The sequence below is a fragment of the Eurypyga helias genome, unplaced genomic scaffold (assembly GCF_000690775.1).
Source record: "Eurypyga helias isolate BGI_N326 unplaced genomic scaffold, ASM69077v1 scaffold13402, whole genome shotgun sequence".
In the NCBI taxonomy this organism is placed as follows: Eukaryota; Metazoa; Chordata; class Aves; order Eurypygiformes; family Eurypygidae; genus Eurypyga; species Eurypyga helias.
The window spans coordinates 1-27,261 of NW_010237898.1; the positions used below are offsets into that span (position 1 = coordinate 1).

The 27,261-nt window shown below is 41.3% G+C and overlaps 1 protein-coding gene across 1 annotated transcript; it reads right to left on the reverse strand.

The window, feature by feature from the left end:
- Window positions 1-11,432: 11,432 nt before the first annotated feature.
- Window positions 11,433-26,990, reverse strand: GHR (growth hormone receptor). The gene is made up of 7 exons (XM_010147647.1): window positions 26,824-26,990; window positions 24,250-24,410; window positions 23,027-23,205; window positions 18,291-18,462; window positions 16,105-16,195; window positions 13,128-13,197; window positions 11,433-12,869 (listed from the first exon to the last, which is right to left on the reverse strand). The coding sequence occupies exons 1-7, from the start codon at window positions 26,829-26,831 to the stop codon at window positions 11,907-11,909; spliced, it is 1,644 nt and encodes a 547-aa protein (XP_010145949.1). The 5' UTR covers window positions 26,832-26,990; the 3' UTR covers window positions 11,433-11,906.
- Window positions 26,991-27,261: the final 271 nt, after the last annotated feature.

A 27,261-nucleotide genomic window follows, 5' to 3' on the forward strand; every position in this document is an offset into this window, starting at 1 on the left:
CCGGGCAGTGGTACTCCCCGGCCTGTCGCGCCCTTTTCTATTCACGAGATTACTACCGAGAGCTTCCGAGGAAAGATTCCAAGCCATCCACCCCAGCGTGGGCTGGAGGTCAGTGCCACGGGCGGGAGGCTGCGGGTGCGCAGGCGGCGGTGCGGTGGGGCTGCTGCTTTGGGGAACCCATGGGCCTGCTCCAGTGAAAAGGAGCAAGTTGCGTCATAATTTTTTTTGTACTAGGTATAAATTGCTTCTTTTCTAGGCTACAGTTGAGTTGATGATCAAGACGTGTCAACCTCTCTTTAATCCTGCTAGGAGCTGGACAGAAACAGCTGTTAACGGGCTGTAAAATTACATTCCTACAGCCACATCTGCATGCTAGAATAAATGGACCTGTTCTCAGAAAAGCGAACTACGTCGTAGCGTTCTCAGGTGGTCTGGTTTTGTTTGTAACAGGGAGGGAAGATGTTACATCTTGCTGGTGCTTGCTGATGCTGCCCTCAGGAGCAGATCTGCCGGCTGTGCAGACCAGAAGCTGTGGGAGCATGCCGGACCCTTCATGCTCAAGAACATCCAGAGAAGTTCTGACCATCCTACCAGTCATGGTCACAAATGCTGTGCGCAGGCAACCACCTTATCAGGATGTCTGAGGGTTGGTGTTCAGTGGGACACCGACACAAAGTGATGAAAATAGTTTTTGGGTGAGAATTATTAATTATCTGCCGGTGAGATACAAGTGGAGACAGGACACGCTGTCAGGTGTGTCAGGATGACGGAAAGGGAACTTGGGTCATACCCCAGGGAACCTGATATATGCTGCTTGTGTTCTCTAGCTCACTTTCCCTGCTTCACTAACCAGTTTTTACAAAATCTGTTACATACTTTCAGTTGTTCTTGCATACAGCAGTACCCCCAAAACCCCATTTGAAAGGCTTGGTACTTAAGGAAAAATATTCCAGTTTTAATAGTTCTTTGTTAGAGAAGACTACATCAGTGTTTCAGTCAAACACAAATGTCACGGCAGTTAAGTGCTGGCCTTAGACCCAGGAAAAGGTGCACAATCACTGTTGAGGGCCATGAAGATTTAAAAAAAACCCAAACAACAAACTCCAAGTAGCGAGGATATGAATGCAGAGTAAACCACAGTGCATTGCACAGGCTGTTTTTCATGTTAATTATTTAGTGGTGGTTTTATTTAATAGATTACATTCACAGGAAGACAAGGAATGAGAACTGAAATCCGATTCTCATGATTCGGCAAAAATGTCACCCTGTGGTCATATGCTGTATTTGCAACAATGCTATTCTAAATGACCCACATGTAAATATGTCATTTAACCACTGGGAAGGTTATTACTATGAACAAACTAGGAACAAACGCAGAAAAAAACTGTGAGGGAAAAATGTATGACAGATTTTGACAGAGAAATACATGGAACAAAAACCTGTAAGACAGGGATAGAACATTTAACTTATAATAGTTTTAGCAGTCAGCAAATATTCTTTTGTTTTAGCTCCTACAATATTGCTGCTAAACTAGTAAGCAGTTTAGAACTGCAAACTTCCAAAATATGAGCGTTTTTCTATAGTTCTTTTGGAGTTCATCATATTTATTTGCCTTTTTACAGGGTAGTAACTTCTCTGGCAAGACAGTTCAAGGGCCTGGTGGTCACGGAAAAAATGTCTGACATCCACTCCAAGTAGGGAGGTCTTTTCTGGCGGAACCCAGCAGGCAGCTGGGTGATGCTGCGTTAATACAGTGCAACCTACCACAAGGGTTTCTAACACATATGGAAAACACAAACACCTTTTGTTTTGATGCCATTATGAGCATCCCCGTAAGAGAAACTTCCCTGTCAAACACCTAGTCCCAGTCATGCTTCCTGTTCTGTCTCTCACAAACAGCATCATTGGTGTACGTTTCAACTCTCATGGTTAGACATAGGCTTCAGCAATTTTTAACCGATCTTCTTACTATTAGTAAATTTGGTGCTCTTTAATATCCTTGGGTTAAAACCCCAGCCATATCAGAGGAGTGTGTCAGCTGTGTTTACAGAGTTCATGTTTGCAAGATTTAACTCGGTTTGCAAAATTACTGTTTTCCTCTCACTCTGAAGAGCAGATGGAAGGAAGAGCATGGGTTTTAACCTGATGTAGGCTGCTAAAGCACTCACCACCGTGTTTAACACAGTATAGAGTCAGGCTGCAGAGTAGCTCAGTAAGGTGGGGGGGGTAAACTGTGCTATCACACATCTGGGGCATCAGCACGCTGTTTGTTATGTTGCATTCCTCTTGCTAAAGGGATTTACTTTTTCTGGTGTAGGAGGTGGAAACTGACTGTCAGGAGGGATTTTTGGTACAGAAGTACCCATTTCTGTTGTGTTCTCCAAAACGTTATATATTTGTCCAAAGGATGAAAACATAAAAATATACACAAATACATACAAATACATATTTACTAAATAGGTGAATATAATAGAGCACATTTAAGTCCAGGTATTTAAATGTAGATATTTAGAGATATACATCTACATATAAATATTTACATCTATAAGTAAATATATGGGTGTTTAAATCTGTAAGTGAATGTATATGTGTGTGTAGGCAAAGATACCTGTTAAAACAGTATGTGTAGCCATTAAAGTAACCTCAATAAAAAATAGTTGATTGCATGCTGCCATCAGATATGTTTGCTATCTGAGTCTAAGGTTTTAGAGAAAAAAAAAAGAATAAAAAAGGCTATGTATGTGACGTTGTCCGCGTAAGTGGAGCCATCAAACAACATAAAAGGCCACTTAGTTTCAGCATGTGCTTGAGCTGTTATTTTGTTCAGAAACAGAACAGACGTGTTCTTCCACAAAGTTTTTTTTTTCCTCTGTACTTGTGTCTTTTCTTCCTGGCAAAGGATGATCTAATCTCTGCTTTATAGCTTTAGTAATAGAAAAAAAAAAAGGATGGTTTAGCATTAGTATTTATGGCATGTATCGAAATACAAGTTTATTTGTAACAGGACATTGGTAGGAAGTAAATTTCTGATGTTGCTTTTATGAATCCCATATTCTTGTAATCTCAACAGCAGTTCTGTGATGCGGGATGAACTAAAAAAAAAAGAATGGAAACACTATGTAAATTGGAAATGAAATCTCCTCAAATATGTATCATTCTGTGACTCCATAAAAACCTGGATTTTGTAGTCTCCAGAAGGAATCATTAGGGTCAGATCTAAAAATCACACAACCTCCTGCGTTACCTTTACCACATGCTCCATTTAAAATGGCTTTGGTTTGCCTTCTGGAGTAACTTTCTCAATCACTGCAGATGAAAGCCAGCTCACTGTATCATGCTGTCTCCAAGTCTTTGTCTGGAGTAGCCCGTGTTTGTCTGCAGCATAACTTTTAATAAAATATTTAGCCATATGGTATTGAAAGTAGACAGCATGTTCCAGCACTTTGTTGCATCGACAGGCTGGTACGTGCTGTTTCCAAGAGGAAAAAAGGCCCCTCAGAGGTCATTAGAACCTAAGCGAGCTTTGCAGTCATTCAGCTTGTCAGAACAGTATTTTTGTTTTTGTCTCAACCAGTACCCAAGCAGGAGTGAAAACATTAATTTGTAACACAGCTTGCTTGTTCTTTGTCTGGCACAGATGCTCATTTATGTTGACCTTGTTTAGATTTTCTCAAGCACGTACATACGTACCCATGCCTAAAACAAGTCACATACCTAGACTAAATAATTTAACTACATTCTTACAGGAGTTTAATATATGCTGCAGGGAAGAAAGTGTCTATCTGCACACAGGCAGACTCAGATACTCTTATGCCCTTACACTCAGTCCTTCAGTAGCCAAGTATTCCTCATTAGAGGGTATCAATATCACCCACTTGGAGTCGGTTTCAGAGAGAACATAATAATGCAAAATTGGATTGTTGATTTGGATTATTTTCTTCTCTAAAACTTGAAGTCACTAGAATAATTTTCTCCTCTAAAGATTTTTTGCTTTATGAATCACTGTTCACTATTTATACTGCAGCCGTGTCAGCATTCCAACCATACCAAAGCTCTGTCCTGCAACCCACGGTGAGACCCTACAGAAAACATGCTTTGCTTGGAAGTATTTAACAGATAGATATTCTGTACAGTTCAAACAGAATATGACAGAGAGTGATGTACCTTAGGGATGAAAACCTGAACTTGAGGAAACCCTTCTTCACTGTGAGGGTGACAGAGCACTGGAACGGGCTGCCCATAGAGGTGGTGGAGTCTCCTTCTCTGGAGACTTTCCAAAGCTGCCTGGACTTGTTCCTGTGTGATCTACTCTAGGTGATCCTGCTCTGGCAGGGGGGTTTGACTGGTTAATCTCTAGAGGTCCCTTCCAACCCCTACCGCTCTGCTAATCTGTGTGAACCCGTTAATCTGTGAAAAGAATAATAGAGAATCTCTTCAATAGAGAAAGAGGGATGAAGTCAAGAGAGATCACTATATTGCTTCCACTGGCTTCCTAAGTAACCTAGCCTGCACTCCTTTGCTTTGCCATTTACATTGGATTTATCTTCTGTTGACATACTGGTGGGTCAAACTGTTATAATTCAATTTTAAGCACAATTATGACAATACATTCATGTAATTTATTTGTAATTTTGCATCTCATGCACTTTTAGAGTAATGCTGAACTTCTGACCTAGTTTTCTTCTACTCCTAAAAAAAATCAGGGTGGTAATGAGTGCTTGAACCACACAAATGTGTCAATCTGGCAAGGAGTATATTCTCTTAAACACATCTAGTACACCGTAAGAACATACTGCTTTCTTAGGGACTCTATTTTCTAGAGATTGTCAAATCTTGTCTAATCGATCCTACCTGAAGAAGTCCGTTTGGAGGGTATTTTGTTTGTTTTCGTTTCTTACTTTTCCCTCTATTGAGTACTAGCCCTTCTTCTGTGGAAGTTAAAACAGTGGGGGTAGTCTTGTGCGACAGGAATGCTTGTGTCTCAAGCATGGTTTGCTACACCACGGGAGCAGGAGGACAACTTGTCAAGGCACATACCCTTCCGTTTTCTTGCATTTCTGTTTGTGACAGTGCTCAACTATCAGGATAAAGACATGCCTTTTGCTTCTAAACAGTCATTTAATACATTCCTTAATGAATTGAATTCAGAAGGTTGTTAGAATTTATTAGTTGTTCATTGGTATAAATCATCTAACTAATACTAATCACGTTCTGAAGAAAGTGGAACAACTTTTGCCATTATTTACACTATAAAAGCAAGAGACTCTGTGTCGCTAAAGCTTTTCATAAAATAGGTCATTCTTTGGGTAGTTTGTTCCTGCAGCCTGACGACCTCTACAGATCGTATGAAGCAGCCTTGAGTAAAATTTTGCATTTTTAAATACTGTAGGTTTAGACATCTAATTGCAGTTAACACAGGTCCTTGCCCAGGGTTACACATTTCTTCCCTCAGTAGTCTGGCTCAGGAAATTGCACTTTAAAGTTTTCATGGCATTTCGAGGCACCAGCAAATCTTTCTGATTCCATCAAAAAAAAAAAAAAAAGCCATGATGAAGAACGAATTCTAACACATAGGTAAAAACCTAGCTTGAGGAATCCTGCACAGCTAAGCCACAGGTGGAGGAGAGGGTGCTCATAACATCTCTGGGTAACAAGTATGCATTGCTCAGGTGGCTGTTGAAGAAGGGTTGGATGCACTCCTATGGTGGCACAGTTTCCCCAGGAGTCTTTGGTTACTTTCCAAGCTTGTGCCTTACTCTTCCAAGGCAAGTACGTTTAGCTGGCTTACAGAATTGGTTCCTGAAGAAGTTTTCCATTCAGAAGGGCAAGGTTGGTATTTCCTTTGTTTGTAACTCAAGACTGTAGCACTGTATGTGCTACACAGATAGCTGATGTGAAATAGATCTGAAAATTTAACTTCTTTCTTAGTATGAGGAGGTTACCCAACACTGTCTGGTTCTATACTTTACGTCTTTCTGGTATTATATTGTAAGTTTTTCTGTGCAAGTGAAAGAATATGTAAAATATATGATCTGTTAATTTTACTACTGAGGAAAAAAGTGTGAGGAATCTGTTTCCTGGCATGCCTAGGCCCCCGGTGTCTCATGGAATGTATTTTATTTCCCTCAGCATGAGCTCAAAAGCAGACCAAAGACGGTAGTGGAAGCATCATTTATAGCATCTGTGATGGGAAGCTACCGAAAGTTGTCAGCTCTTCAACTTTGCTTTTACTCCCACTAAGCCTGCTGCAGACTTTTATTGCTTCCCATTTGGAGGACGGAGTTCAGCTATGCTCTCTCACAATTTGCAGCATGATGTGGAAGGATCCTCGGCTTTCTCACACTGATTTCAGGAAGCTAATGTATCTTTTGCCAGCTAAATTTCACATATTAGGATAAAGAAGTTCATATGATGCAAAAGAAACACCAAAGCCTGTAAGTGAAAAGAATGAAACCTGTCAAAGATTTGTGCCAATCTCCTAGATGCATCGATTTTAATAGCTGCATCTGCTTGTCATTACAACTGCTGACTACAGTTGTTGTCACCCACACTACTCCTACAGCTCCACCTACAGCAGCTGCTCCACTGCACCTGGTTTTCCAGCACGGCTGTTACCGCTTCTTTCCTTTCCCATCTATTCCTGAATGCTGCCTACTCTCCCTAGTGGCCCTGATCAGAGGGAAGGTGAGGGAAATGCTTCCACAACGCAGTTGTGCCAGAGTGTTTAATACACAAACCATGGAAATGGATTTGGGTTACATCTCGTGTCTGTGTGGCCTGAGGGCACGGTGTGTATGACGGTTAAAGCACCGACTGTGTACAATTAGTAATCATTAGCCTGAAAGAAGAATTTGTACTGTAAAATTACATTTACGTAGAGGGAGTTCCAAGACAGAAATACATCCACTGGTATCTCCTCAAAGTCAATTGGCTATAAGAGCTGGTTAAATTCTCACAAATTCCACCATCTTTCTGAACTGGGATATTCTGAATTAGACCTGAAAGATGTATAATGAAAAAGTAATGCTCTGTAGAGTTTACGTCTTTGCCTGCCTTCCCAGTCTGCATTGCTTCTTCAATAAAAATAACAACATGCCCTAAACGTTTTCTCCCCTTTCCTCTCAAATCAGGCCATCTGAGGCAGGCGATCCTTTTCACAGGGTGTCTGGTAAAGAGCCCCTGAGACAGCACATCTCGGTGGAGGAAAAAATGGTTGCCTGTGGCCAAGATTCTCTTTGAACCAGGATGTTACTCCCCATTCTTACGACTGCGCTGATGCGTATGTAGTTGTGTGCACTGTGAATGACAAGGGTGTTCCTGACACGGGTTGCCATCACTGACTTGAAGCATTTCTAAAAACATGGCAAGTCTCTAGGGCACTCATCTCGTCTTTAATACTCCTACTGTGTTGAAACACAAAGCATGTCTTTGATAATGTTAATTTTCATTCAGAAAGAGTGAACAGCTCTCAGAAGCTGCTGATCTCGCCTCGTGTATCATAAATCTGGAAAAATATTTCAACTCAAACAGCAAAGAATAGAAGCGTAAGTCATGTTTGACAAAATTATTTCTTGTCTTAATGGGAAGTGGTACAGATGGTGCCGTTTCCATCTCTTGAAACAGTAACTTCAAGCCTTGTATATGCCCACTGTATTTGATGGAGAAAAGAGGCTCAGAATCAAACTCTTCTGAACTGAGGTGTGCTTCTTAACGTCATCAAAAACCATCAGAGCAGCTTCAATCCTCCTTGCTTTTGAGAACCAGCACGGTTTTTGAGTACGGATAGTCCTACAGGCTAGCCGCGGCCAGGAAGTGATCAAAATATGATCAAAATACTGTTCCAAGGATGGGAACAAGTGCAGCCAGCTTAGAAACCAAAAGCACTGAAACTTATGGGGTTTCCCACCAAAATACTCCTTGCTTACACTGCCCATCTGTGATGCCTGTTTCTTTCCACTTTGTACACTTAAACTCGGAAAGTACAATTTTGGTAGGCATGTCTAAAAGAACTAATTCTGTCACTTTTACATTGACTCGTACCTCTGGCACTGGGACAGGAGGCAGTGTTAGTCTTAATGTGAGGAAGGGAAAAGATAAAGAATTGCTGGCCCAGCAGCTCTTTCTGTAGGGCACAGGTACCTTTTCCCCCACTTCAAAGGAAAGGTGAAAGTAAACAAATATGTTGCCCTGCAACCCTATAATACCAGCTGTCCTGTACCTGGCAAGTGCATCGTATCTTGGAACAACAGGTTGCCGTGTTCTGTAGGAAAACAGCAGATTGCCGGTATAAAACATGGAGTTCAGAGGCAACTGCAAGTCTGATGACTGGGTTTCTCTTCTGAACACCCGTGTGTGAGCTGCGCAGAGACCGCGGTTGTTAGGCAGGTGACTGCTTGAGCAGCAGTGCTGTGGGAGGTGGGAAGGAGCTCACGCTGGCTTTTCGCAGTCCTTTAGGCTGACCTAGGTGATAGTTACCATGAAAAGAGGTCATCACACCGCGTGCCTGCCAACGCACACCTACCTTGAGCTGCGTACTCCTCCTGTTTCTTGTCTGCATCAGCAAGCTGCATGAGGGAGCTGGTTTTGCCAAAAACATATTCACTCCAGCATCTCCCTGCTTTGCTGTTGCCCACGTGGTCCTGTCCTTCTCCCCTGGTGCTCATCTAGCACTTGGCTCAACCAGTTTAACTCACTGGTCAACAAAAGGTACCTTCTGGTATTTTGCCTTCATGACTTTTGCAGGGTTTAGAAAGACGGGTCAGCTCATGGAAGGGCACTGGCAGAGAGCACTGGACCCGGCACGGGTTAGAGTACTGGGAGCTCCAGCTCCCACCACACAACCGTGACCCGCTCTCTTCTCTGCCGGTTCTAGAAGTCTAGCTGCGCATCCCCCCACTCCCACTGCAGCACGGATATTTTTAGACCCTTATAGAAGGCATAAGCCTTCCCAAGCTTGGTTCCTCCAGCAGGATGTTTCAGCAAGCGTATTTGTTCGTCATGAGAGTTCGTCTGCATTGAGTTCTACGGGCAAAGTTGTTGCTACAGACAGTATGAGAACACCGAGGCCCCTCTCTGGCCTACCTTGTCCAAGGGTTCAGCTAAGGTGAAATTCACATCAAGATGCCTTAATTAACAAATATATTTGGTGTCTGAGTGCGAGCTAGATGTCCATGCTCCTGTTCTAGTCTGAAGAGCAGAGAGCCCTAATCAGCTTACCCACAGCAGACACCTTTATCTGGTCAGCTAAGGAGCTCTTTAGACGACTCACTTAGAGTAAGAGTAACTTAGACCTACCTGACACGAAGATGTCTGCATTCCTGGAGCTGTTTTCTTCCACTGGGGATCAGTTCAAAACATGGGCATCTACCATCATTCAGGTGTTTAGATAAGACACAATCTACGCAAGCCTGATGCTGTTCTGGACCAGCACCTGGAAGCCCGATTATGTACCTTAAAAGGCACTGGGAGCCTGTGTAGAGGAAATGAATCACACCCTGATTCCCACGGGAGGAAAGGGCTGTGTAGGTGCATTCCGTCAACAGCTCCCTCCCTCCCTCTAGAGAGAGGAGAGGCAGCACTACGTTACGAAGTGCACAGTAGGAGATGTTCAGGATGTGGCATCGTCCGTGAGACACTGACTACCTGACATTTCAGAGTTCACACACTGCTAGGTTTTAACTACCACCACAGGTAACTACTGGGATTTGTCAGAATGTCTGATCTGTGGATTCAACCGTAGGTGCAAACCTCGAACTGGGGCAGCTTATTTATTTGTGACCACAGGCCGTCCTGGCCAAAGGTAAACTGGTCTGCTAAATTAGTAACACATGTCCTGGCCAGCTCTGGGTACAGCATGTCCTATCTCCATCTATAAATTTAGGTCTGTGCTTCTATTTTTAACTATATACATATCAGTCAGTGAAAACAGTGATCTCACTAGGCATTGCTGCTGTTCTAAGGCAAGACGCTTCGACTTTATTCCATGATTTCTCCTAATAAAAATCTCTATTTTCCACAAAAAGCTAATTATCTGCAATAAAACACATTGTGTCAGGACAGATCAAAGAGAATACATTTATTAAACTTTGAGAAAAACAAACAAAACACTGACGTAAGGGAAGTTAAATAGAAACCGAAAGACGCATCTTCTGACCGGTGTAGAATGGCTTGTGTGACCAGCAAAGTACCAAAATGACATTCTGAGTTTGATTGAGGTATTTAACTATTTTTGGCAATAGAAACAGAGTAAGAAACTTCTTCCAAACACACACAGAGGCATTACTTGCTTTAGTGTCTATCATCTATGAAACTTTATATGAAACTAAATAATATAGCTGTTAGAAAAATATAGCAGCAAATTAGCAGAATATCTAATGCACATTTACCATAAAGGACGTGCTAAACTTAAAAAAATCCCACCTCATAGTTGGGCCCAGTGCTGTAGCCCTTGGTCACAAAGAGAGCATCAGTGAGTTCAGTGGGAGGCATGAGCGAGACCTGCATTCACTGCACTTCACACACGTCTGTTCAGGTCAGGGAAAAGAAATGAATGTCTGTATTTGCTTTCTGAGAAGAACTCTGCCGTGAGGAAGCCACGGCCTAGGCAGGTAACTTCTGAAGCAGTAACAGTTCATGACAAAGCTCCGTCAAGCTCTTAGTACACGTAAGAACAAAGAGAGCTCTCCCACTGAGTTTCAGTTGTCTCTCCTTTCCTTCTGAAAGTCTGCCTAACGCGGTCAGAAGAGATGCTGTTAGGCTGCAAAAACAAAACAAAAAAAACACTTTTGAACAATCCCCTTGATCCACTGAAGTCTTTTAATCCTGTTATAGCTTTAAAAAATGAACTGCTGGCTAAGTGCCGAAGTCTTGATTTTATTTTTTGAATCAAGATTTTATGTGGAGCAAACTAACAAATGTAGTGATACCTTTGGCTGTAGGAGGTCTTCAGAAGTTGGTCGGATGTGAAGAGATTATGCCGCTAAGTCACCAGAGCTTACTCATGTGTTCTCAAAAGTTTTCACTGAACGTACAGTTGCACACTGTTTAATACTCTGGTCAACAATATTTTGCTTGTAAAAAACCCCATTATTAGCATTAGCCAGTTATCTGATGAAGAACAGAATAATTTGCCCTAAAATATTTTGTATATTTTCAAGTTTTCTACAAAACTTTAAGTTGAATGTATATTTCTATATTCATTACCAGAAGAAAGAATCAGTTACTTCAAGTTTCTACAATATTTCAAAATTTCTCCATGGGTTTCTTTGGAGGTATAAAATGGCTCTGTAAAAATCTATTTTTTGTTTTGCTGCGAACAAAACTTTTATGAAACAGAAAACTCCTTTTTAAGACTGCAGCAATCACATTCCTTAAATGGGTCGTCATAACTGAACTACAGCGTGTAGTGTAATAGAAAACGTTTATGTTTTTATGACCAAAATATTAAAATATATTTTCTTAATTTATATAAACCAAAATAGATGTGTTATTTATTCAAGCTAGTTTTGCATTTCACCTGTATGTTCAGTTCTCAACTACTGATATAAAGATCTCTGCCAACAGCACAATTTTTACTAAATTCTTAGACTTTAAACCACCTGATTTTTAGCTTTATCAAAATGCATGATTTACTGTACATTAAACATAGTCATTTCAACGTTGAGTATCACAAAAATCAACACCCACAAGAACAAGACAGTCACTGCTAGTAAAACAGTCTCGAGACAAATTCATAGATAATATTTACAGAACACAATAGGAATATTTTGATGAATATTTTATGTCGCAACATTTCAGATAAAATTATAAGAACCATGAGAAACTTTTAGACTTCATTTTGGTTTCAGCATACAAGCCGGAGGTGACTCTCTGCTGTGAAATACTGCGCACTCCTAGTCCAAGAAGAGCTACGGCATGATTTTGTTCAGCTGGTCGGCGCTCACATAGCCACACGACACGTTGAATTCCTTGTCTGGCACAGGCAGCGCAGTCGCGTTGAGCACGAGGCCCTGTGGAGAGTGAACGATATGAATAGATGTATAGTCCGGGACAGGCACCTCCGAACCTGGGGTTTCTGCTGTTGAAGCTCCGAGAGTGACACCGGTAGTGGTAAGGCTCTCTGTGGTGAAGTAAGCGTCCTCGTTACAGCTCTGCTCCGGAACACGCGGCTCATCCTCTTCGTGGGAAGTCACAGCAATGCATTTTTTCACATCTGCCTCACAGAAGTAGGCGTTGTCCATGGTGAAGTTTTGTTCTGTGCAGCCTTCACACTCTGCTCTCCCCACCTTGGATTTCTGCCCCGGTGAAAGCACAACGCTGCCCGCTGGAGTAATGTCGCTCACTTGCGCGTAAAAGTCAGTGTTTGCCAGTGAATTCTGGTTACTCAGCTGGGTCTGGACCGATGGGCTAGCTGAGTCAACGCCGTCTGCCAAAGGTGGCCACGGCTGGCTGTTTTCGGACTGAGTACTCACGGGCGGCTGTTGGGCGTCTGTGTCGGCAAGGCTTGGAAGGGACTCATCAGTATCTTTTCTATCCAGGCACAAGAGATCCTCTTCTTTTTCAGCTACCTTTTTGAACTGATCAATATCAGAGATGGCATCACATGTGTCGCTTGCACTGAAGTCTGTCTCTGGAATATCTGGTTCACAACAACTGGCCCGTCCGGAATCATCGTCCTTCGCTCCCAAGCAACTGTGTGATTTCAGGTGATCCTCACTCAGGAGCCTGTTGGTATCCGAGACTCTGTTCTTTTCATCAGGGTCTTCTATGTCCAACTCAATAAACTCAACCCACAAGTCGTCATTGTACAGCTGGGTCTTGTAGTTGTCATGGCTGGCTAAGATGGAGTTCACTTCATCCAGCTTTCCTTTCTATAAAGCAAGAAAAAAATGAACCTTATAAAGGAAACAATAGAAATGCTTGTGCTTTTTATGCTGTTCACTTCAGCAGAGGTAACCAGAGATGATGTAATAATTGTGATTTTTTTTTACTGTTTTATGAAAACAAACCCTGTGGCAACTCCCCCCACGTCATAACTTTTTCCTACAGAATGTTTCTGCCTGGGGCAACAACTGTCACCTGCCCCTACTACCATGATTCCCACTGTAGATTTTAGAGCACAATATTACCTTCAAGAGATCTGGGTCAATCCCTTTAATCTTTGGAACTGGCACAGGAGGAAAAATCAGCATTTTTAACCTGGAAAAAAATAAATTATGGCTTTTAAGTAACCGTGGTCCTTTTTGACAAAGTTATAAAGGAGAGAGCCTTACATTGCATTTCCACTTATTTACTTAAATGCTGACACGTTTGAAGATTCAATTTTAAAAGAAAGATTGTTTTCTCTCATTGCAAATAAAACCTCAAGTTTTCTGCAGCCTTCCTTCTTGCAAACACCCATATTTATGTGGGAATCCCTTTTGGAGTAGTCTTTGACAATTTAATGCTGTACAGATTAATTTTTCAGGGACACAGCAGTCTTGCAAAAACTCAAGAAATTTAAATAGAGGAATAGAAAAAGAGAGTTGGTGAAGAGAGAAATTTACTTCAGAACTAATAAATAAAACAGAAACAAACCTGAAAAGAATAGGCTAGTATTTTACCACCTCTGTGGGGCTTCTGTTTTCTGAATTATTAACATATGAGTAATATATAACAATAACAGGGTTTTACGCTTGTAGACAAAGGATTAGTAACTAATGTAGGTACATACTGTGGAAATACATACTCGTCTAATCCTTTATAAAAAAAGTAAATTTCTAAATCTTTGAGGGGATCAAAAAAAAAAACCCAAACCCATAACACAAACAGAATTATTCCCATTAATAATACTCCAACAGCAGCAGGTCATGGCCATCTCCTCCTTTTTACCTCGCTGCTTCTTGTAGTTCCCAAAAGGAAAATCCAGAATTCCCTTTATACTGGGGAACTTGGTTATTTTAGAAAGTAAGCTGTGGGCATGGTAGACCCAAATCCACATATTTGTTTTGCTGCATTGCTAGTGACCTTGGTGAGGGCCTGAGAGGATCAGATGAGTCTTAAGGAGTGCCAGAGGCACCTTCTGCTCAACTATGGCAGGCCCAAATTCCCCACCTGTTTTTGGGTTTGGCAAGCTCTCCAAGTTCTGCCCAGCAAGCCTCAGGGAGAGCCAGAAATCCAGTAATTTTACATGTCAACGGGGGATTGGGGTTAGTTGTCCACTGTCTGGGCTCTCAGGCTACCAGTGTAAGACTTGCACTTACAGCTGAATCCACATATCGGCTATGCTGATGGGATTGGGCACTGCTTCCAAGGGAAGAGACAAAGGATTTTACCACTCGCCAGCTGGAGAAATCATCCAGGAGGGACAGCCACGCTCTGCTGCTGTCTTAGCCCTGCATGATTCAAGCCTGCATCTCTCATCCCTAAAAGAGTGCGGCCTAACCCTATGGCATCTGTCCTAGGGAGTCTGGCTCAGATCTTGTCATATCCAAATTGAGGAAAATAGGAACTGGTATCTTCAGATACAGGAGGAAACGGAGCCTGGATATGCAACCTTATGGGAAATCTATGCAGCCCACTCCTCTGCAGGACACACTGCCACTCCCATCGCCACCTGCTTTGAAGGAAAGGGTGCAGGCCCACGGGCCCAGGAAACTTTCCAGAACCTTAGTGGAGAAAAGCCTCCTCCAGCAGTCATGGAAGGTGTTAATAAGCTCTGATCAGAGACATGCTTCAGCCCTCAGGATCTCGTGTGACTAAGCCACTCCTTGCGCAGCGTAGTGACCTTAGTGAGCTCCTGGTCCTACATATGAGTTGTTCTTGCCCCATTCTGACACATCAAGCTTTTTCATGCACTGTATCAGGAGCCTTCCTCTTAACTCTGGGACTGGAATGCTACTGCAGGGAGTGGCTTCCTGAAATTAAGTACTGCTAAAGTACAGTACTGCTTGCCTAAATTATGTTTTTAGAGATGCTCCACCTGCACCATATTATTATCATTTCAGTGGTTTGTCCTTAGGCTGGTACGTGCAACACACCTCAGTGTTCATTTCTCAATGTGTATACACAAGACTACTGAAAACATGCATGTGTGCACTGGGGCTTGGCCACGGTGTTGCTCCATAGTCTAGGGCAGTGCTGGTATGAATCATAGAATCACAGAATGGTTTGGGTTGGAAAGGCCCTTAAAGATCATCTAGTTCCACCCCCCCTGCCATGGGCAGGGACCCCTTCCACTAGACCAGGTTGCTCAAAGCCTCATCCAGCCTGGCCTTGAACACTTCCAGGGATGGGGCATCCACAGCTTCTCTGGGCAACCTGTGCCAGTGCCTCATCACCCTCTCCGGGAAGAACTTCTTCCTGATATCCAATCTAAACCTCCCCACTTTCAATGTAAACCCATTACCCCTTGTCCTGTCACTACAGGCCCTTGTAAAAAGTCCCCCCCAGCTTCCTTGTCAGCCCCTTCAGGTACTGGAAGGTGCTATAAGGTCACCCCAGAGCCTTCTCTTTTCCAGACATCCCAGCGGAATTATTCTGCCAAAATCTCTCCCTGAACGCAGTATTAGGGAATAAATTCACTTTGAGACCATTTTGTAATTTTTATACATATATCATTTTTTCATTTTATAAATAACACAATCCTGTGCTTTATTTTATTCCTGTTATTTATAGGAGCTGCAGTCTATACACAGAGACCAAATCCTCCCTGATGACTCAAGCTCATTCCCTTGGTTTGATGAAGAAATACTCAGGTTAGCGGAACTGACCAAGAACAAACCCAAATATACAGACATATGTTTGTGTGAAACGTTCGAAGAGTATGTGGGTAAAAACACTATTTACAAGATTTGAATGGACTAGAAAAATGATCCTCTGAAAAGCCTAAGCAAATAACTATGTAAATACTGTAGAATACAATGTTCTGCAATCCAAAAGGGAGAGGAGCTGCCAGCATAATCAGATTCCCACTGCTGAAGGCCCAGTAGGTGTATATGCCATAGAACATGTAGCTTATGAGAATGGCAACAGTCCTCAAAATAATTTCTAGTCCCTCAGCTCTGAAACAATTGAAGCACTCTATTTTTCAAGCTACATAAAATGTGACAAATAAAACCCCTCTACCTTGGTTGTTTGGACAGCAGGATTAAGATCACAGTTATGGCCAGCCCACATGCTCCGAAGACAACAACTAAGAACCACGGAAACTCAATTTCTGAAACAACAGAACGAAAACATGTTAGCAGGAATCTTCACCTCTGTTGCGTCTTTAATTTCAACTTTCTCTTCCACCACTTGAGGATTCCAAAGTGGTAAAAACTGATAGGAGAATCTTCGGTTACTTCAATGTGAAGGTTCTGTATTAAGCAGAAATAAAAATACCCTTTTGGTCTCAGTAGTTTCCATACTGCACTTGTGAGTCCACTGAGACTACCTGCAGAAACAGACTGAGTTTCTGAATATAAAAAACCCCTTAGAACAGACAGTAGATGTAAAAACCCAGCTGTGAGGAACATTCTGCCTGCCCGGTACGTGCTCAGAGTAGTGCTGGTGGCATATAATGGCGCAGACCATGCCACTGCTTGTTCACCCAAGCTGACAGAACGTTATTAATAGCCTACTAAATCGTAGGCAGATGACTCTTCTCTCACAGACACTGAAATACGGTGGTGTCAAAAAGCACACTACCCCTCTTTCGCAAGGCTGAACGTTAATTATGTTTTGAATCATCAACTGAAAAAAATTCTCCCTTTTGTTTACCTTGCAGGTGGCTACAAAGAATTTCGGTCGTTGAGAAATGCAATTCGATAGGAATGAAGAACAGTGCTGATAAGTGGAATGTTTTGTCTTTTAAATACTGGCAATCCCATTACACTTAAGCTGACACTGGAGAATACAAAGTATAGAGAAATATATTCTGGCTGTAGTCTTAGATTCTTCTAATTTCTCCCAGTTTGAAGTTTTCCGCACAAAGTTTACTCCTTTTTTGGGCCAAGGAATACTGGGCAGAAAGCTTCAGAAGTCTATACATGAAGATCACTATGTGTCCTTTTGGGGCAAAATAAAAAACCAAATTCAGGTACCAGTTTTAGCCCCGTGCTCCCAGCTTAGATTTTGACTGGACATGTGTCCAGGTATGAGTGAAGTTCTATCTGGGTTTGTCTGTGTTAGACAGGCCCCTGTTTCAACAGAGAACCCGTAACTCCTTGTCATGTCAGTGAGACTGGTGAACGTCCAGCTGCTTCAGAAAGTCAGAATACTGCGTTTGAATTTAACTACTTTACGTTTTTAATACATGGAAAAGTTATATTTTAGTTCTGTGCTCCTGAAGGTGATACACAAAACAAGCAAGAAGAAATTCTCAGTCAAATCAGATCACGGCAGCCGTGGGAGATGTACGGATGTGGATCAACCTGCAGAATATGGGTTGTAGTGACTGAAGAAAATGGCTTGTAGGGTGGCCTCAGATTTTCATAGCATTTTGGTTTTGTTCATATGAAAACTTAATGCAGTTGGGGTTAATAAAATAATGCCACATGTCCAGAATATCAGCTTTTCATATAAATTAGGAATGAAAACTACTAAAATGAAGAATTAGGAGAATTTGGCAAGATTTTGAAAGGTGAGTTATGCGTGGGTTTATTTAACACTTCCACTAATGCCCTGGAAAATGGAGTGAAACAGCTTGTTAAAATGATTTCCTGAAGAGCTCCTTTTTTGAAGAGTTAATTTAGTAGCTCAGACCTGAGAATGCTTTAGGACACTGTCACATTCTTTTAATAGGAAAAATGCGGTGCTCAATGGCCGTTTCTTCTGCCGTCTTTAACAGCACTTTAGGAACAAGTACAAGACAGAAGCAAGCATCAGAAGGGACTCGCTGTCCTTGATGGTATCGGGCAGATCGGGAAAGCACATAATTCTGCTAACAAACTCAGCCAGTAGTATAACACTTTAATGTAAGCGACAGTTCTTCTCTTCACAACTGGAGTGCTCATTTTAGATGATGAAGTATGAGATTTAACTACATTTTACCCTCTGTAAGATGTGCAACAGCAGTTATTATTTCTGATTCTTAAAAGTATCTGTATTTTGCACTCTGATGAGTTGTGAAACAGCCTTGCTGAGTTTCCTTCTGAATTTGTATATGGAACTTGCACATATCAATCTCACCAAACATTTTTCACGTAGTAGGCTGAATTATCAATCTATTCAAACATACATCAACAGTAAGGATTAGAAAACCAACAACACTGAAAAGACAAAAACACAGCATGGCTATAAAAACACTTTGCTGCACTTTGCTTATTTACCTTCAGTACAATGAACAAATTCAATGCCTGTTTGAGAAAAAGATACATATAGGATTTCACTGAACTCCCCAAATTTTTCGGAGGTACGTTGTCTTGATCGGACTCGTATCTCATAATCTCTTCCCATCTTCAGAGAGTACAGTGGAACCATTGTGGAGAGCCTGGGTTCTAACTGTAAAGACAGAAGGACTGTGATTTATTTGTTTGAGTTGTACTGGCAATTTTATACTGCTGCTGGATTTCAGCAATAAACATTTGAAGTTGGTTTTGCTACTTGGAACTGTAAGGATACCATGAGAAGAGTTCAGAGAATGTTCACACCATTTACTTTTGACTTACTAGCCATCAGGCTTGGCCGTGATTCAGGGAACCAAAAGCAGAGAATCATAGGATCTTTTAGGTTGAAAAAGGCCTTTAAGATCATCAAGCCCAACCATGAAAAATCCAAGCTCCCTGTAAATGCTGTCAGTGAAGAACGGCAGCTGCCCCCAATTACGTGCCATAAGCAGGTGGGAATGAACATCTCCCACTGATGTTATCAAGTTGTAAATACTTCTCAGTGTTACAACATAGTATTACTGACTTCACAATGCCAGAAACCTTGTTAACACGGGAGTCTTAACACTAGTGCAATCCCCACTACAGAATTAATTTTAAGAAGGAAAATTATTTAAAGCCCTTCTAACCAGATGTATTATACATCTTATAAATGTATTTATTTGGGGAACACTGCATAGCTCCCAAAATTTTCAACTATATATAAAGTGTGATAATGGAGACTCCGTGAGAGCTGGAATCAGACTGTCGGTCTTGAGACTTTTATATTAACTGGAACATACTTGGATACTGCCGCATATCAAACTATGTAGGAAGTCACATTAGAGATCTTAATATGCGAAATAACTCTCCTCTTCTACTGCTCCTCTAAGAATATGTATTTGAGCTCCAACAACCCAACGAAAGTATATAAAAATAAGCAAATTGTGCTCAAAATTGAAATACATGTGGCAGATACTATATTCTACTTTTACTTCAGAATCGAGGCTGATACTGGCGAAACTCAGCTTCAACAACACAACCCTGCAATCACTGTAGCTGCATAATCTAAACTCAAGACACATGCTGTCGGTAGCTACGATCGGTGGACTTCGCTGACCCCTGATGGCTCCAGACTCGAGCGTTCTGAGAACCAGCCAGTCAGATTTCCGAGGAGGCAGTGATCCCAGACAAACTGCTTTTCTCTGCTCGTGGCTTAGCATGAGATCGTGGAGAGCCACTGCCCCACAACACAAAGGTTTTTAACACGCGGAGACTGTTCAGCTGGAAAGCGTTGGGAAGGGAATGCAATGCCACAGAGAAATGGTACACTAAAGTTTTACAGGTAGGGGTTGTTGTTGTTGTTGTGGGGTTGCTTCTTTTTTTCTGAGGTGGTTAGTGGAAATTCTCAGGCATGCTGGACCACACGAAATTTTATGTACCCCAAATAATGGTGGCATTTGGAAAAAGCAGTAGGCAGGCTAAATTAGAGCCCTGCAAAATTCAGCGGACTCATTCAAAGCAGGTGAAGGGGAGCTTGGAACCAGACCGCTGGGCTGCTGGACGCCCTGCGGGCTGTTCGGTCAGTGTACGCAGTGATGCTTGCGACTGCCACGCGAAAGAAACGCGTGTCAAACCTGCCGTCACGCTGACGCGTGACTGCGCTGCCTGCGTCCGTCTGTCCCTGTAAGAGGGGTTACCACAGGCTGCGGAGCGATGCTGTCACCCTTCAGCTGCAGCCCCGGGAACACTCAGTGCTCTCTGGCCTGCGGCAGAGGTTGGCCTGGGCACGGCAGGCAGCGCAGCGACCGCAGCAACAGCTTTCGCCTGCTTCAACGGAAAAACGGTGAAAATGGGGAGATGGGCAGCATGAGGGAAAGGTTCAGAAGCGCCCTGGGGAGGCATAGGGCAGGTCGGGCACTCATACAACACATGGAGACGTTAGCCTGTACATCCAACGCAGTGCAGGGAGATGAGTTCTGCATCCCTCAAACTGGTAAGCCCTGTATCTCAGCCACAGTGCTGTATGGCCATGACCGTGTTCAGCTCTGGAGCCAGTACTCCACGCTTCCCTGCCCCAAGTGCACTTCGCTGCAGTGTGAAATGGACCTTTTCCAGCACAAATCCGACAAGATGATGAGAGCCAGCAGAGTGCTCCCTGGTCCAGCCCTCTTCACCAAGGACTGTGCTCTCATCACCAATTTCATCCCATGCCAGTTGGATCTGGGCACGGGTTGTTTGGATTTTTTAAAATAAGATCAGGCCAATCTAACGTATGATAAATAACTAAAGGAAAATCAGATTTTTAAGATTCCCTACCCCCCCGCCCCCCAATTTTAGGCACTTCATAGACCGACACTTCACTGTGAAGTCATCATTCTTTACTCCTCAGATGGTGTGTGTTTTCACACCTTGTTTGAAAAACACAGCAGCCTCGCAGGGTCTGCGTACCTACTGCTAGTCATGACTAGTAAACCCGGGTAGACGTAAGAGGGGACAGAGATTTAGTCTAGTGAATCAAATGGGCAACATGTCAAGATTAGAGGGTAGAATAGTAAAAAGATAGCCAGCAAGGAGCTAATAACAACGGTGACATTTTTTGACCTGTGAGCCACATTATGTTTGGCTCTGTCTCATGAACACCCGCTATGCGAGGGTGGGGATTTTGTTGTCAGAAAATAATTTTGACCCTCTTATCACTATAGCTTACTGTTATAATACCCGACTAATTAATGTTTTAGTCCTCTTTCAATTCATAAGTAATCTATTTTCAGTTAGTAAAGGGATTGATAAAAAAACAGAATGCTATACATGAAAAATCAGACAGGTTCATCCCAAAACATCTAGAAAACTTACAAGTTCAGTAGAGGGGGAGACAGTACAATTTAAGTGCTATAAATTATTTTTTCTATCGGTTTTATATACAAAGTCCTACAGTATGTTTAAGCAGTCAAAGATTATCCTTTGTGTAAAAAACTAGTAATAATAGCATAACCAGACGTTTGTCTTTTTACTACTCCAACACTTGTTACAGAAGGTATTTGTAGCAAAGAATGCAAAGAGTGAAATTGTTGCTATAATTCTGCTGTTATTCAGGGTTTTGCTATTGTCATAGGCCAGACCTAGATTTTGTTCAGAAATTTCTCTTTTGTCCTCTGATAATGTCTCAGGGAATTATTCCACGTTTGTACTTTTAAGATGAAAGGCACAAGAACATGCAATACATAGAGCTGCTGTACAACATAATCTCTTTTCCTCGAGGCAAGTACAGTATTTAGCAATTCCACATCTGTTTTCTGAAAGAAGAAACACTCATCTGCAAACCTTTGTTCTCCTGGGAAGAACTACTCTCACATCATGCTGGAACTATTGATGGCACTGGAGCAAGGACAAAGCTTTATTAGGGTATTTGTATGATTGATAACTACGGGCTTATACAAAAATTTTTAAAATATGCCTTTTTAAAGAGGTATTTATGTTGTCGCTTTTGTAAATGGCATAAATATTCTGCACATTTTCAAGTTCTGAAAGAGTTTTGATTAACTGCCTAAACTTAACTCACTTCGTAGGCTTTAAAATATAGAGACTGTCAATAAATACAGCTTAAACCAGCGTAGACAGAAATTCAGACAAGTGTTAGGAAAAGGTTATAGGCATTATATACCTGTCTGGCTGAATATTTACTGGCAGGGAGTAGGATAAACAGAAAATGCAAACACTGAGAAGGATCAGAGGTGAGGAGGGGTCCAAGGCCTTTCACACAGGAAGGCAAGCAAACCCGTTTGACTATACTTCAATTGGTAAATTTGCCTTTTGTAGATTAAGACAAATTCGTAACAGTATAACCTGCTTTGCTTCTCTCTGTTAGCTCAGTTCATATTAATAAAAAAGCAAAGGAAGGGATCTGCTCTGAAACGATGTCCTTATTGCACCGAATGGGTATTCCATATGCAAATACATCATGACACACTGGCACTTAAACTATGCATTCAGGTACGCTTCCCCGTAATAGAAAAAATAACTACCTGAGAAGTTAAGTGATTTCCAAAAAGACAATTTAAAAGATTTAATGTATATATATTTTATATTTTCATGGACTATCCATATAGTCACAAATATCCCATTGATGTCTGGTATGAAATCTGTCTGTTTTTCATTTATGACCTTATTTTTATTTGCTTATTGTATCAAATTTTAAATTATGATTAAAAGCTTTCCTTTGTTTTTCTTTTTTCTTAATTTTTTTTTTAATCTACTGAACGATAATTATAAATATTAGAACTTTACAGGTACCCTGAAGAATCTGGACTGACATGATAACATTTCCCAAGCAAAATATTTCTGTTCCAACTACTAAAAATCATGTGCACTGTTCCAAATAGCTGCGGTTTAGGAAAACAACAGAGAAATATTTTATGCTTGAAAAAACTTCCATATATCTGACTGTTGCTATACTTTGTAATCTACCACCGGATTTCAAGGTTTGTTATTGTTATCCTGCGTGCCAACTATCTTGACGCGTACAGTTACGATCTTTGCTAGAAGACTTCAGAAGAACACAGGTATATTGTTTAAGACTTACGGTATGATCTAATTAGCCATTCCAAACGTGTTGCTTTTCACCGTAGTATGAAAGTGTTAGGCACAGAACAAGCCTGCACTGTACTACGACTATTGTATAATAAATATTTGCTTCATACCTCCTTCCATTTTGTCTCATTAACTTCTTTGTACTGCAATTCATACTCCAGAGTAATCCATCCCTTCTGAACATCTGCTGTTGGTGGTGGATCCCATCTTACTTGAATATCCCCATGGATCCCAGTCTGACTAGTATTTAGCAGAGTCCAGTTAAGATGGACAGGGGGATCAGGTAGTACTGTTTAAACAGAGTATTTGGAATAAAGAACCAGTTTTCAATGTGAAATGATCATTCTTACTACACACTGTTAAATAGTTTCAGGATTAAAAAAGCATATTAACCACATATTTACTGATTAAAATCTAAACCTATGAGTCAATGACAGAGTCGCTACCAGTGTGCTAACAAGAAGGCACCCGGCCACTGGTGGTAGACTGCACTCTGCAGAAGTCTCACCTGAGTGACCCAAGAGGAAGACTAAGAATGTATTACCTATTACACTACATTTCTCAATAGCAGCTTATAAAACACTGAGACATAAACAATTCTCCGTCAACATATAAACTCAGAGTTCTGACTAGAAATAAAAACAGTAATTGGAGTGACACAGAAAAATCAACTAATCTAGTAAATAACATACACATACATTGAAAAACTACGGTATCTGAAAAGATAATCTAATTTTGCTCATCTGAAGAAAAGAGAGCAGTGGGTATTCTAGTCACTTGCAGAAATAAGTTAATTGCATATACATACACCATCACTCTAAACAAGTAGTAACATCTGAAAAGTCCCAGACAGTCACAATTCATGCTGCAATAAATATAAATTCTAGCTTAGAAACGCTGAGCATCCTGATTCCGTACGTTAGTGTTGATTCAGGAACAAAAACCTCGTTGGTTCCAGAACTTTGTAGCATAAGATTTTAAGGTCCTCCTTGCCCACACTGAACAAGGGCATGTAGCATCTGTTAGAAAGGGCTCAGAGTGACAGCAAAGGCAGGCTCATCTGCACACATTTGAGAGACCACTGGTATTCAGAAAGAGAAACCACATATCTGCTTTTATCCTTTTAGATTTCTTCAAATCTGGGCAATATTTTCTGGTGTAGATGACATTACATAAGTTACAAAACCAAATCCCTTCCTACATACCATGTTTTTCAGAAACTAACCTTTCTGAGAGGGCAAATTTAAATACAGCATGAGTAATACAAAAGCTTATAGTGTCACACCTACTGTGATATAAAAATATAGAGGTAAAATGCATAATGGGAGCATACCTATTTCATCAACGCTGAAACATTTTTCATCAAATACTTCATCTTTATGGGCAAGCTTAACACAATACGGTATCCAAATAGAGGTGTAGGACGTGTTGAAATAACAGCTATTTTCTCCTGCAGTGATATAATCAGGGCATTCTTTCCAGTCTTCATCATTCCTAGAATGACAACAAAAATGTAATATACATGAGAGAGAGATTTATAGATCTTACAAAGTACAAATTATAGATGTTACAAGACACATTGTTGATAAGTCATAACTTTTATGGAGGTGAGAAAAACATGTCAATATTGATTGCGATTTAGAATGAAACCAAACAACCCGCATAAATGAGTTTAGGTTCTCAGGTACTGTTAGTGGCATTTCTGTGCGTTGGATGCTGCTTCCAAGAGAACGGAGAGCACATCTTGCTATGCTAGTAGGTGCTGAAGACTACCAGCAAGCACAAAGTGAGGTAAATTAGGTATGCATTTAAGGAACTGTTGCTCAGGCAAAGTTAAATTGCAGCTGCAGTAAGGTGCCCACCTACATAATGAGGTCTGAAGCCGTGAAAGCCAGTTCTTAGGGCATCACCCGCAAAGCCAAGGACAGGGGAGTCTGTTGCCCTGGGAGCTGAGCAGGGTTGTAGGCATTGGAGCACTGAGTGCTCACATGGAAAAGTGCCATCCCGGGCGGATGCTGCAGGAGACCTGGCACAAACCAACCCAGGACTGCAGGATGTAGACGAAGGGAAGGGATATACACTGCTGTGAGTGAGGAGGGGCTAAATCCCTTGGGATATGGAACTTCTGAAATGCAGGCTTGGAACTACTAGCAAGAAACATCTTAGGTTTTTCCATCCTGGCTTTGTTCAAAAATTCACAAATGTTCTTTGTAAATAAAAGAATTGGAAAAGGAAATATCACATTCACTTAATCTCTTAAAAAAGACAAACCAGCAGAGTTGTAAACAGTGTCATGAACTCTTAGAACTCTCTGCTACTTGCATAGGGTCATTTTCATATGGCCGAGCTGAAACTACTCAGTGGGTCCAAAACCAAAAAAAGGCTTCAGCTGAAGCAAAATGAGAATGGCAAAACTGTTAGAAATAGTCTACAGGAGAAGTGACAGACATTTATTCAGCAATTCTGAAGCCACTTCAGAAAAACGAATCTCAGAGCAAGCAGATCTGCTGTTGCTTCTCCTTATCTCAAGACTATCTCTCAGCCCACATATAACCAAACAGGGATCTTTTCAAAAATTACAGTCTTGGTTTGTTAAAAATATACTGCAAATACCTTTTCTTACTAAGAGCCATTGAAGCTGTACAGAAGGAGGATTCAGGTATATCAATTATGCCAAGTGCAGCCTTCAGTACTAAAGTGGGTGCTTAAGAAGTGAAAAGGCAGATGCTACATAAACTAAGAAGAATTTCTGCCACTAAGCATCTTAGTCTTGTGCTTAGCTGATGAGATCAGACACTTTTCTACAGGAAACACTACAGTTCTGCCAGAGTCAGGACTTGATAAAGGTGTACGTGGTTAGGCAGTATGGCTTCTGTTAGGCAGGAGACTGGGTTAGATGACAGGGTTCAGCTCTGAGCCTTAAATGTGGCTTGCACATTGAAAAATAAGTATTTTTAACGTGGATGTTCAGTTCCCATCTTTTATTCCAGTATTCTAATTTCTAGGACCAAGTTGAAATATGTGATCTGCTCAATGTACATGGAACTGCTTTATTGTAGAGTTTAATTAATTTTTAAAGTTTGTACCCTCAGGGTACAGGCAACTGACAACGGTCAGCTAAACATTTACACTTAAAATAGTGATTTTAACTTGGATCTGTATTTCTGAGAGGTCTCAGAAGAGTAAGAAAGTCAGCCTGGCCATTAGGCTGAAGTTGGCTAAGCAAATGTATCATCACCGGTACAAAGAGTCTGTGGATCAAAAAGGCTGAAACCCCGTTCATTAGATGGTATTCCTGTGAACAAAAGGACTGTTTGCCCTAATAGACATTACTGGTGACCTCCGTGTCCTCTTTCAGGCTAAGCATTGCAACAACCTGAAAATTCCAAAAGCTTAAGTGGTATGTGAAAAAAAATTGAAGAGGCCTCAATTACACGTAACCCCAGTCTCAGAGCAGTCTTTTCAGACTTTAGCACCTGATCAATGGGAGCTCTACAGAACTTCTACAAAAATTTGAAAGGGTCTTGCATCCAAACTCCACATATGCATAGATACAACAAATCTCAAAGATGTAAATTAGGTTTGATAAGGAATAAACGGAAGTTCCCTATTAAAAAGTCCTTTCTGAGGCCATACAGTGTTCAGTTTTGAATTCTGCAACCTGGACCTAAATTTATTAAGAATGTGTTCCTAACCAACTGCAAAGTAATGCCTGTCACTGCAAATTGCTTAACAATTAACAACAAATTTTGTCATTGAAAACTATGCACCTAAACTATATTTTTTCCCCTTAAAAACAGCACGGCTCAAATCATAGCAAAAAATTAAAAGCAACATGCTAACAGGCATAGCAAAATATATGACTTCTCTCTTTTCCTCTTTCTTTTACGCTTTTCCACATTATTACCTTTTCATGTACAATAGTTGTATTGTTCCTGGAGCTGTGAGGTTATAAAAATTTCCGTCAGTCCAATAACATGAAAATGTCTCCAGTTCAGGTGATCTGCACTTGCTGATTTGTGGCCACCGCAAAAGGTCTGTCAGGAAAAATGGCAGGAGACAGAAGGAGACAAATTAAACAAATCCATAAACCAGACTAACATGCTGTTAAATGAAACTCGGCATTTTTAATGAATAATTAACTTCTCTTCCAGTTCCTTATGTACAATGAGGCCAGATTTCAATTCTGCTTATGTGCACGCTTGTAGGTGCCTCTACCTGTAGGAAGGAAAATTTGAAAGACAGGTCAAGCGGTCTTTTGTGTAGTGTAGTAGTACCACAGTCTGACACAGTGTGGGGATCTGCAAGCCCTACAGCTGTAGCAGAATAGAATAGAATAGAATAG

Bases quoted from the DNA above. Each gene is read 5' to 3' on its own strand.
- GHR (XM_010147647.1), bottom strand. The intron at 23,206-24,249 runs GTATGCTCCCAT...CTGTTTAAACAG, and splicing joins TTTCAGCGTTGATGAAATAG to TACTACCTGATCCCCCTGTC. The intron at 16,196-18,290 runs GTAAATAAGCAA...CTGTTGTTTCAG, and splicing joins ATTTGTTCATTGTACTGAAG to AAATTGAGTTTCCGTGGTTC.